At 37.8% G+C, this 15,524-nt stretch overlaps 1 protein-coding gene across 3 annotated transcripts in view; it reads right to left on the bottom strand.

The window, feature by feature from the left end:
* nrxn2a (neurexin 2a) overlaps positions 1–15,524 on the bottom strand; it is a 251,685-nt gene that overhangs the window by 178,393 nt on the left and 57,768 nt on the right. For 2 of the 3 annotated variants that reach the window (XM_047378533.1, XM_047378530.1), the window contains 3 exons: positions 11,464–11,493; positions 11,216–11,227; positions 1,685–1,986 (listed from right to left, as the gene is read on the bottom strand). In XM_047378533.1, the coding sequence (XP_047234489.1) occupies positions 1,685–1,986; positions 11,216–11,227; positions 11,464–11,493 (344 nt within the window). The remainder of the gene's footprint in view (positions 1–1,684; positions 1,987–11,215; positions 11,228–11,463; positions 11,494–15,524) is intronic. The other variant, XM_047378531.1, reaches the window with a different exon arrangement.

Below are 15,524 nucleotides of genomic sequence, written 5' to 3'. Positions count from 1 at the left end.
ATGGTAAAATGGAAAGCAATAAAGAATGACACTGTGGAGTCTGTGGTGTGTATTTCTGCACACTTTGAAAACTTTGTAAAAGTCAGCCATATGTTGAAACCCTAGAATTACTGAGGGTCTATTTTCTTTTTATCATGTTTCTTTTTATTTATCTTTAGGTAAAATATATATTTAGAATGTAGTATTAAAAGACAATATAATACATTGCATGCTAAATACTAATTGAAAAGCCAAAATATACCCAGCCTGCCTAAAAAACTCAAGGCACATAGAGAGCAATACTATATGTAAATTCCAAATCTAGTCTTAGATCTTTAAGGGGGAATTCCAATTAAAGTCTCAGGTCTTTCATCACCTCTTTAAGTGATAAGTTCAAATCATGTCTTATGTCTTGAAGAGAAGGTCAAAATCAAAGTCAAATATTAAACATTTAATCTCAAATCCAACTCCACTCCCCACTCTTTCCAGTGTCCAAGTCAAGTCTGGAGTGTTTTATCCCAAATCCAATTGAAGTCTCAAGTCTTTCAACTCAAGCCGAAGTTAAGTCTCAGGTTTTCTGTCCAGGCTCAAAGTCAAGTCTCAACAGTTTCACATGAACTTCAAGTCAAATCTCAATACTTTTATCTCACTAAATAATTTTATCTCACTCAAATCCAAGTCAGCTTTCCACTCTTTCTTCCCATGTCCAAGTCAAGTCTCAAAACTTTGATCCCAAGTCCAAGTCACGTTGCATTTCTTTAATGACTAAAATGGTCATTCTCTCATTGAAAGAATCCCATCAGTATGCTATAACATTGCCACTGTGGGGGGTTATAAAACCACATTGCACGGTTTTGTCCTTTAATACTTTAAACAATTCTCCTTCTTTCCAGCACATTTTCCTCAGCAGCTAAAGATATTGTTATAAATGTATAATATTAATAAGGGGCAATGTTTCCCTTATTAAAAATATAAAAAGGCATTTATTAAAAAAAATAGTGAAATGATAAAGTTTTTCAATGACTGAAACTATAGGTGATTTTATTCAAAAGACTCGGAAGTGTATTTGGAATGATGGAGTTAAATCCTGTTAATCCCTCCTATGTTTAAAATGTTCTCTCCTTTACTATATTTAGCAGTGAAGGGGTTAGAGGCTTTTCTATTTCTAACTAGTTAAGCCTGCATTAAGATTGTTGTTTGGTCTAAAGATTAAACATGTTCCCAGGTTTGGTAGAAATTACAAAATAAAACATAGTGTAGTGTAGTGAGGTAGAAAGTCAAATTCTTTAACTAATTGCAAAATGGGTGGCTTTCATTACAAATGGCTAGAGGTGGTTTTGCGTTTGATCTAGTTTATCAGCAAAATAATATGAAATCATAGGAAAGTTAAACTAATTCTGTTCTGAAATGACCTGAAAATAGTTAAACAACTCAGTTTGAGAGACATCTGCTATTATGAAGATCCAGATCAGAATCAGAATCAGAAAAGCTTTATTGCCAAGTACGTTTTTGGACATACAAGGAATTTGTTTTGGCGTAGTTGGACTCAGATACCATGAGTCCTAGTCTCAGAAGCTTTAGAGCCCAAGTCAAGTGGGCTCTAAAGATTCTAGTGATCTTGATCTGTGCAAACTCATGGTAACTCGAGCCTAAGAATAAAACAAATTTTACGCATAAAATGCACAGGTAACAGTTGCATACACACCTGACGAAGGTTGCGTGTCACTCGCACATCGTGCCAGACGTTGTCATTGAACTTTCCACTGGCAGGCTCCACCAGGGCTTCAAAGGCACCAGAGCCCAGGTTGATGACCAGCCACACAGCTCCATTCCTCAGCGACAGGTTAACATAATCGGCTGACTTTCCAGTGTGGAGCAGCAGGCCATTCCTTTGCAAAGTCCGGAAAGACAGCGTGATCTCATCCAAGCTGCTCTGAATGGGAGTCGTAGACAGGTTGTAACTGAAGAACTCATTGCCTTTGAAGGTGGCCACCGACTCCTGCTGCCCTGAGAGGGGAAAAGAAACATCTTGGAAAAATATCCTTATAATTAGATACAATTGTGATAGCAAAATGAATGTATTCCCTTCTGTAGCATGGCTGAGTAAATTAAGTTTGGTGGGTAAAAATAAGGACTTAAAAGAGTAGAAAATACAATTTTAATTTAAACACACTGTGTACAAACATGTAGAGCATGTATGTAGAGATAAACAAAAACAAATAACTTTACTGTAATGAGTAGAAGACATTATTTAAACAATATAGGACATGCCAACTAAGCATGATATTTGTTCACCTTTTTGAAAAATACATCCAACTGCATTACTATTTCGTCAACATTAACATTTACTGTGCCTTTAAGGGATGTAGGCATAGATTTTTACATTTAGTCACATTAGAGTACTTCATTAGGATTTCATGTGATACTCCAACACAAAGTAGGGCATAACGGTGAAGTGACAGAAAAGTCCTAACTTATTTTCAATATATTTTACAGATAAAAAACTGAGAAGTGTTATTCAGAGAAGCAGCTAAAAGGCTGAGCTGCATAGGTCCACAGTTCTAGAGGGAGAATCTGACCAGTATTCATTTTCCACTTCACAAATCAGTTTGTTGTGGAAGGGTGGCAAGAAGTCCCTGATAAAAGAGTCACAAAAAGTGTATTTTCCAGTTTGCCACAAGCCAGGTAGAGGACCAAGTAAACATGTGGAAGAAGGTGCTCTGGTCAGATGACACCAAAATTGACATTTTTGGCCTAACATCACACGTTCTTCATCAAAGCTTGTCAGAGTTGATGGGAAGATGGATGAAGATAAATTCGTTGAAGAAGACCTGTTAGAGGCTGCAGACAGCTTGAGGCTAGAATGGAGGTTCACCTTCTAGCTGGCCAATGATCATATAGCCACAGCTAAAAATGAATAGTTTAGATCAAAGCATTTATGTGTCAAAATGGTCTGATGGTCCAACTGAACATTTGTGGAAAGAATATAATAGTTATGTTAACATACACCATCTATCCAATTTGGCAGCGCTTGAGCTATTTTGCAAAAAAGAATGGTCAAAAACATCACTCTCCAGATTTGTAAAGCTGGTAGAGGCGTACCCCAAACACTTGCAGCTGTAATTGCAGCAAAAGCTGGTTATACAAAGCATTGACTCAGGGCAGCTGAAATCCATGTATCCTTTTCTTTCCACTTCTCATTTATGCGCTACTTTTTGTTGGTCTAAAATCACAATATAATACAATAAAGTTTAAGCTTTCAATGTGGCAAAATGGGGAAAAAAATCCGTGGGAAGGGATATGAATACTTTTGCAAGGCACTATAAAAAAACTGCTAATTGTGGCTGACTTAGCCAAACATTTGTTTTACACCTACTTTCCAAGACTTGTCCACTGGGTAATATAAATGCATTGTGCAATGTTTGAGAATTTTCCCCAACATTGCAGAGAGGTTGGAGGCTGATTAAAAATGTTTGTTTTTGTTGGTTCTAGTTGTTCTAGCAATTTGACTTTCAAAAAGAAACCCTGCCAGATATAGTGGTATATGATACATTGACAACACTAACAAAACAATGCTAAATATATAATAAAAATGCTAAACAGCTAGATGAACTTATAGGGAGACAAATGCTAGATGGACAGATGTCCACAGAAATACAGAACACTGAGACACCCACACTTCATTATGACAAAATCCTCTAGTACAGTACCAACTCTGTTATGTCTGCCATAAACCTGTTGTTTCACATAGGAGAGTTGTTAACCAATAAATACCCCATTTAACATGAGTAGGCTGTTTTGAGCCCTGTTCTTATAAACTTGCAGTGTTTACTACTGAGCAAGCTATTTCAAGCAGGACGGATAAGCCGTCCCTTAAGCTTGTGTTTGTACTGTGAATGTCAGCTTCGAAGCTCTAGGGCCAATTTAAGGCCCTAGAGCTTCTATGCCCTATTACTTTCTATTGTTTACGCAATGTAAGGGCTCAAACACAGTGCTAACAGCAAACTGATAAATTATCAGGGAGTTTCCCAATTGACAAATGCATTCTTAACAAATACAACAACCCAGGTATAAATACAACAGAATTTAACAATGTATATGCAAATAAATATGATAATTATTAAGAAACAGGAGAGGTGTAGTAATATCTAACATAAGGGAAAAATACATATGAAATGAAACCAAAAATAGTGCAAACTTTGTTTTCATCTTTCTGCTGTAAAATGTCCTCCAGAGATGACCATGAAGCCATCCTGAAGGTCTTTGAAACATCTATGGAGGATTATGAGTAATTACATAGGCAGCCTATCTAGAAAGTAAACTATTATCTGCAAAGACAACCAAAATGTCCAGCATGACAAAAATTAAATACTGGCCTTTTTTTGACGCAACATGACACAGTCTTTGCCATCAACTCTGTGGGAATGTTTTCTAAGATGCTGGCTGCAGTCTGTATTGTAAAAGATGCATTTGAAGCAGTTTTTGTATGTTGTAGCTGACTGCAGGCAATGGGGTGGGGGAGGCAGTGCTTCCCAACCCTCTTGGAATCAAACATAAGACCACTGTGACACACCATCTTGTGATGCAAATAGAAGCACCCATCGATGGAATATGAAGGCTCAGCAGAATATAATGGAAACACCAACAGTCTCCAGGAATCTCTCCCGCTTCTAAGCTCATTGTCACATCTTGCTCTTTTTGTGTCAGCAATTTGCAGTCTCAGTGGTCTGAAACCGCAACTGCACTCCAAGAAAGCCAGCGTTGCCCGTATCCTTGTGCCCAAAAGTTATGATTTATTGAGCCAATGCCAAAAAGAAAGGCATCAAACAGGATTGGTTGCAGATTTTGTATAACATAGTAAAAGCACCTGCAAGGATCATATAGCATTGAAACATGGAAAAAATATGCAACATGTTATAATACATCAGAATAAAAAATATTGCTATGTTATACGTCTTTGGTAACATGTAGCTCACCTAATTTCCTAATAAGAACAACTTTGTAACATAGTCTCGTCAAAACATAGCAATATTTTATTGGTATATCAAACTGCCTGTGAACTGATAATTAATTAAATTAAATAAGCCTCTCAGAGCCATTTTCTATCTAAAATATCAGATTTCTATTTTAAAAAACAAGTAAAAACGTTTTACTTACTTTACTTTTAGCTGCCCATAATTTGTGTAGTAAAATAGGAGCTTTAATTAAATCATTCATTGCTTGTTCATGTTTTAATTTCATGATGCGGGCCAGACACAGATATGTCCCATTTTTGCGACTTAAAAGAACTACAACAATCTAAATGATCTACAAATATTGTTTAGTTTTAATGCAACATCTATCATCTTCACACCCTTAAACTAATACTTAGTTGAAGCACCTTTCGGTTCAGTTTCATCATTCAATGCTCTTGGGTACCTAACATCAACTATACAGGTCCTTCTCAAAATATTAGCATATTAGATAAAGTTCATTATTTTCCATAATGTAATAATGAAAATTTAACATTCATATATTTTAGATTCATTGCACACTAACTGAAATATTTCAGGTCTTTTATTGTCTTAATACGGATGATTTTGGCATACAGCTCATGAAAACCCAAAATTCCTATCTCACATAATTAGCATATCATTAAAAGGGTCTCTAAACGAGCTATGAACCTAATCATCTGAATCAACGAGTTAACTCTAAACACCTGCAAAACATTCCTGAGGCCTTTAAAACTCCCAGCCTGGTTCATCACTCAAAACCCCAATCATGGGTAAGACTGCCGACCTGACTGCTGTCCAGAAGGCCACTATTGACACCCTCAAGCAAGAGGGTAAGACACAGAAAGACATTTCTGAACGGATAGGCTGTTCCCAGAGTGCTGTATCAAGGCACCTCAGTGGGAAGTCTGTGGGAAGGAAAACGTGTGGCAGAAAACGCTGCACAACGAGAAGAGGTGACCGGACCCTGAGGAAGATTGTGGAGAAGGGCCGATTCCAGACCTTGGGGGACCTGCGGAAGCAGTGGACTGAGTCTGGAGTAGAAACATCCAGAGCCACCGTGCACAGGAGTGTGCAGGAAATGGGCTACAGGTGCCGCATTCCCCAGGTCAAGCCACTTTTGAACCAGAAACAGCGGCAGAAGCGCCTGACCTGGGCTACAGAGAAGCAGCACTGGACTGTTGCTCAGTGGACCAAAGTACTTTTTTTGGATGAAAGCAAATTCTGCATGTCATTCGGAAATCAAGGTGCCAGAGTCTGGAGGAAGACTGGGGAGAAGGAAATGCCAAAATGCCAGAAGTCCAGTGTCAAGTACCCACAGTCAGTGATGGTGTGGGGTGCCGTGTCAGCTGCTGGTGTTGGTCCACTGTGTTTTATCAAGGGCAAGGTCAATGCAGCTAGCTATCAGGAGATTTTGGAGCACTTCATGCTTCCATCTGCTGAAAAGCTTTATGGAGATGAAGATTTCATTTTTCAGCACGACCTGGCACCTGCTCACAGTGCCAAAACCACTGGTAAATGGTTTACTGACCATGGTATCACTGTGCTCAATTGGCCTGCCAACTCTCCTGACCTAAACCCCATAGAGAATCTGTGGGATATTGTGAAGAGAACGTTGAGAGACTCAAGACCCAACACTCTGGATGAGCTAAAGGCCGCTATCGAAGCATCCTGGGCATCCATAAGACCTCAGCAGTGCCACAGGCTGATTGCCTCCATGCCACGCCGCATTGAAGCAGTCATTTCTGCAAAAGGATTCCCGACCAAGTATTGAGTGCATAACTGTACATGATTATTTGAAGGTTGACGTTTTTTGTATTAAAAACACTTTTCCTTTATTGGTCGGATGAAATATGCTAATTTTGTGAGATAGGAATTTTGGGTTTTCATGAGCTGTATGCCAAAATCATCCGTATTAAGACAATAAAAGACCTGAAATAGTTCAGTTAGTGTGCAATGAATCTAAAATATATGAATGTTAAATTTTCATCATGACATTATGGAAAATAATGAACTTTATCACAATATGCTAATATTTTGAGAAGGACCTGTAGTAAATCTGATAAACTAGAAATAAAGTTCAGATCTCCTGGAAGGATTTTCTTGACATTTTCATCCTTTAGCTAAAGTTATAGTTTGCATCCAGGTTCTACAGATTTAAAAATCTTATTGGTTAAAGGTATGTTTGGAGAAGACAGAGAAGAACCCTTTATGCACCAAGATGCGGCAAGAAGAGGTTAAAAATTATCACAGAAAATATGGGTAAAAGGTGATGTAAACATGTCAGCTGCCAAGATGCCAATAGCTAAATGAAAGAAGGTGCAGGATTCTAGGTCATGTACAGGTTGTGTTTTATATGTGACAGCAGTCCCTGTATTTGTTATGTCTGGAATCAGGTGAACAGTTGCAACACGGAATCACTTTCTTTGAAGCAAAACATCTCAGGCCTTAAACTGCTGGACCACAATTCTAATAGCTATGTTTGACATCCCCAAAGAAACGCTACACCTCAGGTGAAACATGGTAGTAGGGGTGTCATAAAACCTAAAGGTGTCTGCTGGACAGCTAAGGAGGTTTTTAAGTTTTCCAACCTTGCAGTGAATCCAAGAATACATCCAAATCAACAAAAGCATTCTTCAATAGCTTCACAACTAAAGTCAAGAACTAAATGTGACAGGAAATATGTGGGGTCTCCTAGAGAGGGCTGTTGACAACATTTGCTCTAAAAATCTGAGAGATTTTGAGAAAGGGCCATCAGATATTGAACACTGCTTTGGTCAAGATGCGTAAAGTTGATCCATTTCTGCCAAAGAAAACAGAATACTAAAACTGAAACAAAAGGTGCTCCAACAAAAAAAGGTTTAATGTAGGCAACCAACTAACTTCAACTTTTTTTTCAATAATTATGTCCCCTGACAACGGTTTGTTTTTAAGTTGAACTGTGCAGGAAGATATTTCTCAATAAAGGTGAGAAACGATTGAAAAGATTTATCTTGTTTCTTTTTACATTGCAAAAACCTGATATTCTTAACAGGAAATCAGCTGTAAGAGCTGCTTCTAAGCACTCTGGTTGTAGTTTGCAGACATTCTGCAATAGAGAAAAATTGTCAGGCCATCAGATATGACAAAATGTTCTACAAAACTTCAGTAGTAGACACCTTGGAAGAGTCATAGTAACACAAAAGTGCATTGACCACATTTTATCAAAAAATAATGGATATGCTCATTAATATTGAGCTTAAAACAAAGTTTTTGTAAAAGAAGCAGCACATAATCAAATTCTCAGGGGTAATTGCATGAATAAATGCAGTGTGCCCATACAGTATAAATGTTGGATTATCATCTTAACAATGGGCTAAAGGAGAGATTAAGAAAAGAAATTGCTTACCAGCAAATTCCATGGGTGTCTGAATATTACCATTTACATTATACCAAGGATTTCTGTGCACACCCGCCAATATTCATTCTCCTGAAGTCTATATGAATCCATCACATCATATCAGAACTCTATCTCAAACATCCCCTCAGGCTAAAGCCGGGGAATTGCTAATAACTAATGTTCCCTTAAACATTTAATGTCTGAATGAAAATTTGATGTCTCATGTACATGATATCATTTTAATAACTATAGGCTTGCGTTATGGTTATCACTTGCAGATATAATTCTGTAAATCTCCCTTCTACAATGAATTTCTCTTTTACATTAATGCATGAAATTAAGCAATTACATATCCCATTCTTCAGTTCATGATAACTCACATTGTGTGTGGCTTTAGGACACACTTACTGTATGATGTACTGAATAAGCTATATAGCAGTTATTCTAAGAAAGCAGAATAGAGAATTGTGGAGGAATCCAGGGTGTTCTGTTCTAGTGTTAAGGCAGGTTCACTGTGCTTAAACATGCAGAAATTAGCTCCACAATTAGCAAACAATAAAAGCAGACTTTAATCTGTAAAATGACACCCATGCTCGGCCTGTGAATGCATAGTTTGTAGGTACAGAGAAATAAGGCTAATTTGCTTCAGTTGTTTTATCGGAATAGTCCTGATATCATTATCAGCTCAACACAAAACAAGTAGATGAGAACAGTGAAAGTGCCGTCAAGCCCTCTTCATTCAGAGGACGTGTGAATAACACAAGATGACAGACAAAGCTATTTCAGTTCACAGCTGCAGATTATTCAGTTTCAGGTCTCTGGATAATTTGAGTTGACAAAAATCAAATAAAATGCCCAAGAACACAGAAAGTCTAATGATAACCTAAAACCACAGTTTTTTTCTGGTTAGGTCATTTTCTCGAGGACTTGGGCAGATTGGGTCATTAAAGCCATGTCTCAAGTAGGTTTCAAGGCAACACAGACTGTCATGGGAAGAGGAGGAAAACCTTTGCGTGAATGGCATGGCACATGCTTGAAAAGAAAACCTCTATATGTGTTTGAATTTGAATAGACGGTGCATTGAAAAACTATTTGTTTCTTACAGATTTCTTGTGTCATAGCTTATGTCAGTATTATAGGTTTCAGATCATCAAACTAATTATAACATTAGACAAAGATAACCTGAGCATGTACAAACTGCAGTTTTCAATTAATGATTTAATTTATTAGTGTTATAAGCTATCCAAACCAATCTGGCTCTATGTGAAAACCTAATGACTGGTTGTGCCACCCTTGGGAGCAACATCAAGCTTTGGTATAACAAGTCTTTTACATTGCTGTGGAGGAACTTTGGCCCACTCAAAAAAACTAAAATAATCTGAATAAATACAATAATTTTCCAAATTATGATTTCAATCAAAAAGAGAGAAGTAGCTATCCAAATCAATGTGGCCCTTTGTGAAGGAGTGATAGCCACATAACTCCTATCAGTGGTTGTTCCACCCTTGGCGGCAACAACTGTCATCGAGTATTTGTGACAACTGGCAATGAGACTTTTACATCGCTGTGTCCCACTTTCCTTTGCAGACATGTTTTATTTCAGCTACACTGGTTGGTGTTCAAGCATTAAAAGTCTGTTTAATGTCAAGCCACCTTATCGCAATTAGATTTATGTCCAGATTTTGAGTAGCCCGTCCAAAATCTCATTTTCAGGTAGATTTGCTGGTGTGCTTTGGCTCATTATTCTGCTTCATATTTGATTTTGGTAAAGATCAGAATTTATGGTTTCATGAAATAGAGAAAATTGTCCTGAAGCAGCAAACCAGACCCAGACCATCACACTCAAGTTTGACTGCAAGTATGATGTTCTTTTCTGAAATCCTGTGTTAGTTTTATGCCTAATTGTACACACACCTCCCGAACTGTTCCCACTTTTGTCTTGTCCGTCCAAAGAATATTTTCCCAGAAGTCTTCAGAATCAGAAATCTTCCCAAAATCTTCAGAATTTCTAAGGTCATGTTCCAAGACCCTAGAAATTGCTTCACACATGCTTCAGGCCAAAAGAAGTTTGTGTGACTTTGTTGTGCATCTGTTCTTAAATTTCTTTAGATCGGGGCATGGTGTGTTGTTTCTGAGATCCTTTAGCCTACTTCATGTTGTCAGACAGGTTCTGGTAGTAATTTATCCTATTCACAGTTAAATTATGATTTAAGAAGGGGACAATTATCTGTTGTTTTGGATAGCTTTTATCCCTTAACAAAGGAAAACTGTATTTACAAATTTTACAAATTTATTTATATTAAAAAACGTTTGGTTATCTGAAACATTTAAGAGTGACAAAAAACAAATACATAAGAACAACTGTAAGGAGGCCAATACTTGTTCATAGCACTGTAATTGTATGTATCTCAGAATTAATACAGATCATTTTTTTTGGTTTAGCAGCAGATGCATGTTTGCCTTCCAAGGTTTTACTCACACTGGCATGGCTTTAGTTTAATTCAAACGCTCTACAGAGTGTGAAAAATGATAAACAACATCATTGCCAAGTGTGTATTACTGGGGTGCTAGCTCTTTATTAGTGAAACTCCCCAAGGTAAAGATTTCTCTTCCATTTGTGCTTTAAAATTCCCTGTTGATCAATGATCATAAGCAACTGAGTGAGAAATCTGGGCAGTTTTGGAATGAAACCCTGAAAATGAAAAATAGCAAACAAATATCCTACTAGAATACAATGATCTATCTTGATTGTTTTGCAAGTGGTAAAGCTACTTTTGGGATGCAAAATATTTCCTCCTCATTACTGAACCCTCTGAAAACACCATGAAACCAAACCGAAGAAATTCTATTAGCATAGAGGCATTACCTTGGCGTAAAACTGCAGAGATGATGATGTTCCAGTAGCTCAGTCAGTGGTCAGGACAAGGGTTTGACGGACAAATTTTGAGTGAGTAGTGAGAATAACGTGAGAGGAAGCATAAAATGAACAAGCAAATATATGTAAAAAAAAATAAACAAAAAAAGGAGAGGAAATATTAGTGCAGCACAGTAAACCGAATGATCTCTGGGTGTTCAGGTGGCTGGGAGGGAAAAGCAAAACAATAGACCCCATACCTTGGCGATTTAACATCAGGTGCGCCAGACCTTGAGGGAAAGAACAGAAAAAAGGATACGAAAACAGGAAGTTCATAAAGAGGTTCGGGAGAACAAAAGCATTGTCACAATGTTGGACTGCAGTTTGTGACAGACATCCTTGGGGGTAGGTACGGATGTCAAAGTTCAAACTAAAATATAAGGGGAAAATTAAACTGAAACAGACAAACATCTCAAGGGAGGAGAGGGGAGGCAAGGAGAGAAAAAAACATCTTGACCGGCGCAACCCTCACAGGTAGTTGCTCACACAGATGCTTTTTTCTAATGGAACACATATTGTATGTTTACTTGATGCAGACGTTTGGGATGTGTTACTATACATAGAGCCTGCTTTTTATTGAAAACACCTCATGTAAATAAATCACACGTGGTAAGGTTCATACACATTTTTTTATGATCTGTTTTGCAGCTTTACAGTTCATTTTTAACAGTGCTTTGCAAATGTATTCAAACCCCTTTTTCATCTTTTGTCACATTACAACAAACCTTTATGTATTTTACAAAGATTTTAGGTGATAGCTTAACACAAAGTAGTGCATACGGGTGCATTTGAAGGACAATGTATGGTTTATAAATTTCTTACATTTAAAAACCTGAAAAGTGTGGTGTACATTTGTATTCATTCATTTGTGCACATGGAGAGCTGCAGCAAACTTCACTTTTCAAGTCTAGCCACATATTCTCAATTGTATTTGGTACTGAACTCAGAGTAAAGCCTTTAACACCCAAATGTCCTTTGCTCTAAATCATCCTATTGTAGCTCAGGGACGTCGTCCTTCGGGAAATTTAACCTCCGTCTCTAGTCTTTCACTGCCTCTAACAGGTTTTCTTCCAGGCATGTCTTGCATTTAACTATTCATCTTCTCATCAGTTCATACCAGTTTTCCTGGCTGAAAAAGCATCCCACAGCATCACGCTTCCGCCAACGTATTCAGCTATTCAAAGCGCTTATTCTGGGTTATGTTCAGTGTTAGTTTTCTGCCACATGTTACATACAGGCCAAAAGTTTAGTTTTGCTCTTGTCTAACCAGAGCACCTTCTACCAACTTGTGAAATTGTTTATAAACCTAATTGTGCTTTAAATGTCCCTATCCCTAGCCTTCCTGCTTTGTTTTATGGTCTTCATGATGCTGTCTGTTCATTGAACATCTGGATTTATACTGACATTTGGTTATACACATGTGGACTAAATACTAGTTAGATGAAGTAAATGCATTTTATTTAGGATTATTAGGGGGGCTGGATGAAAATGCATGCCATATTTTCATTTGTTGCGAAAATTGAAACCACATACTTTCCTTCCATTTCACAATTATGTGATAGTGTGTCTGAATCTGTCATATCAAATCTCATTAAAACACATTAAAGTTGGAGGTTGTAACCTAATAAAATGTGCAAAAGTTTAGGGGTGTGAATATTTTTACGAGGCTCTGTACATCAAGACCTTTGTTTAGCATTGCTCTCAAAAAGGGAAGGGGTGACACGATTCATCCAAAAGGAATGGAAATGCAAAATAAAGAGGCACCTTATTGCTGGTGACACTGGACACTCTTTGAGGTTTGCAATATTACTATGTAGAGCAAAATAGGGTTAATTACATTCCCGTACACCACTGCTTCATATCCCTACTTCTTTTGTATTGCACATACACATGTAAGACACCTGCTCCCCCTGCTAGACGTTTGCTGTGCACATGAGCCCAGTGTCGGTAAACACAAATAGCTCTCGTCGGTGTATTAGTTCTGTTCAGTAAGTCGCTTACAAAACTCATTACTTACTTACATCACTACTATCATCCCATTTTAGTCATTACTTAAAACTTTAGGAAGGGCCAGGTTGCAGAAATCTACTTACATGTACAGCAGAACAAGGCAATTAATGCTGCAGCTCTGAGTGTGGAATGAACATAATTACCCCTGGGAGTGTCCTTGCTTGCCAACACGTAGGCTTTTGATAGAGTGTGCCATTGCAAAGCCAGTGACTGAGCCTCTGCTCACTCACAGGATTCAGCCAAAGCCCAGTCTGCATAGCAGACAAAGAGCTGCTGTGTACACCCACACTGCGGCTGTGCAATCCACATGTCAGGCCAATCTATGCATCAACCCAGTCACCAGAAGGTGAAAAAAAGTTGTTTTTTTTTTAGTCTGCTGGAAAGCTCTGATATGTAAAATCTTCTGCCTCGCTGAAAACACAAACAATAACAGAATAAAAGACGGTGTGACACAAGGATTTCAAACCCTGGTGTTTAACAGTGGAATCACACTGAGTCAAACTCAATTGTACTGCTTCTATGTATTTTGTTGCTACATGGATGGGTTGCAGTATCTTTCACTCTGCATTCATTTGTATGCGTATTTTACTGATTTTGACATGTTCAGATCGAACCTATGAGTGGTTAATTGTTTCTCTAGATGATTGGGCTTTGTATATACAGTACAAAACAGAAATCATGCTTTTTCTCTCTGTCCCCCTAAATGTGACTGGATTAAGATATAGTCTCTTCCTCCAGCTTTTCTTGCAAAAAAGGTGCTTTAACCAAACTGTTTAGTCTCCTCAAGCCGCCGGTTTTTAGAAAACTGACCCCGCATCTCTCTGAAACACTGGTGGAGAAAACAGGTCAAGGTGGTCATCTCGAAAATGCCCTAGTTAGAACATTAAGTCTGACGATATTTCTGAACAGTTGTGTGGATTAGGAGAGGTGTCGTTCTGCCCTTTTATACATTAGCTAACTACTGAATGTGTGCCTACTTTGTTGTGCCTTCCATCCAAATCTTAGTGCATGGAAATCCAGAGATAACTGGCTCAGATCTGTAGAGTCATAGTAGAGGAGAAAGACTGTGAGGAAATAAGCTGCCCTTCCCACCCATAATCTACAAGCTTTCTATTTTTAAATAAGAAGAAACTTAAACTGGTGAATAGAACTACTTAGCATTGCTACTTAGAACCCTTCTGACTTGCCCTTCATATATGTCAAATCATTCTTTTTTACTGTAAGAAAATGGAAAATAAACAGTGTCAACTGCTAACTGAATTAGAGACGTTACATGTCTCTGAGTAATTTGTGGATGTTACTGACATTTGTCTTTAAGTAATTTTCAGAAAAATTGCTTAAGAATAATTTTGCTGTGTTCACACATCACCGCATTAATAGACATTAAAGATGCACCCAGAAATCTGCTCTTAACCGAAACTTAACGATTTCCAACTTGACCAGCAGATTTAAAACTCAAAAAATATTTGTTTCTAATAAGTAAATGCCTTACACCTTATTGCTACCAGGCTGTGAAAAGAACAACTCTTGAGTGTGGAAGTTGTTACAGATGGAAGGTTTTTCACATCCTGGGATCAGTGAGGTGTTTAAAAATGGAATCAGAAGAAGCAAAAAGGCATAGGAAGTTATATAAATGGAAATAATCCACCTTATTTCTAGATCATGTGATGAACTGCATGCATTCTGTTGCCAACTTTACTAAACTGGAGTTAGTGCTTGCTTAGAACTGGTTCTTTCTTTTTCCACTGCCAGAAGCACCAGCTCCATCACTAAAAAACTGATCTGGGCACAAAACCTCAACTGAACAAGAAAGAACTGCTTTCATCAAGAGCTAAAGGTGGGCTCAAGAAACCTAATAATTAATCCAAATACTGGGATAGCCATCTACAACATAACCGCTGAGTTATACTTTTAATCTGCTTCACTTAAGATAACATGTTTAAGTTATAAGCTTAGATACATAAAAGGTTAGGCTGGCCCTATCTTTCATGTGGCATGACATGGCACAGAGTCATATGTGGATCAATGTGCTGTGTTTGGCAGGTGTAAACATAATCTTTAAATCAGCTAATAATAACATTTTAACATTACTACATTTATTCTGTACTAAGCAAATTCTTAATGAATCCTGCCTGAAACTGTGCGTCATAACTGTTTGCAGCTATTCCTGTAATCGCAGATCAGAGAGCAGCTGGTCATGACTGCAGGAATGTCGCACACACAGACTGTTGTCTTAACATTAATAAATTAG

The sequence above is a fragment of the Girardinichthys multiradiatus genome, chromosome 11 (genome assembly GCF_021462225.1).
Source record: "Girardinichthys multiradiatus isolate DD_20200921_A chromosome 11, DD_fGirMul_XY1, whole genome shotgun sequence".
In the NCBI taxonomy this organism is placed as follows: domain Eukaryota; kingdom Metazoa; phylum Chordata; class Actinopteri; order Cyprinodontiformes; family Goodeidae; genus Girardinichthys; species Girardinichthys multiradiatus.
The sequence above is the reverse complement of the archived record's forward strand: the minus strand, read 5'-3'. Positions and strand labels throughout refer to the sequence as shown.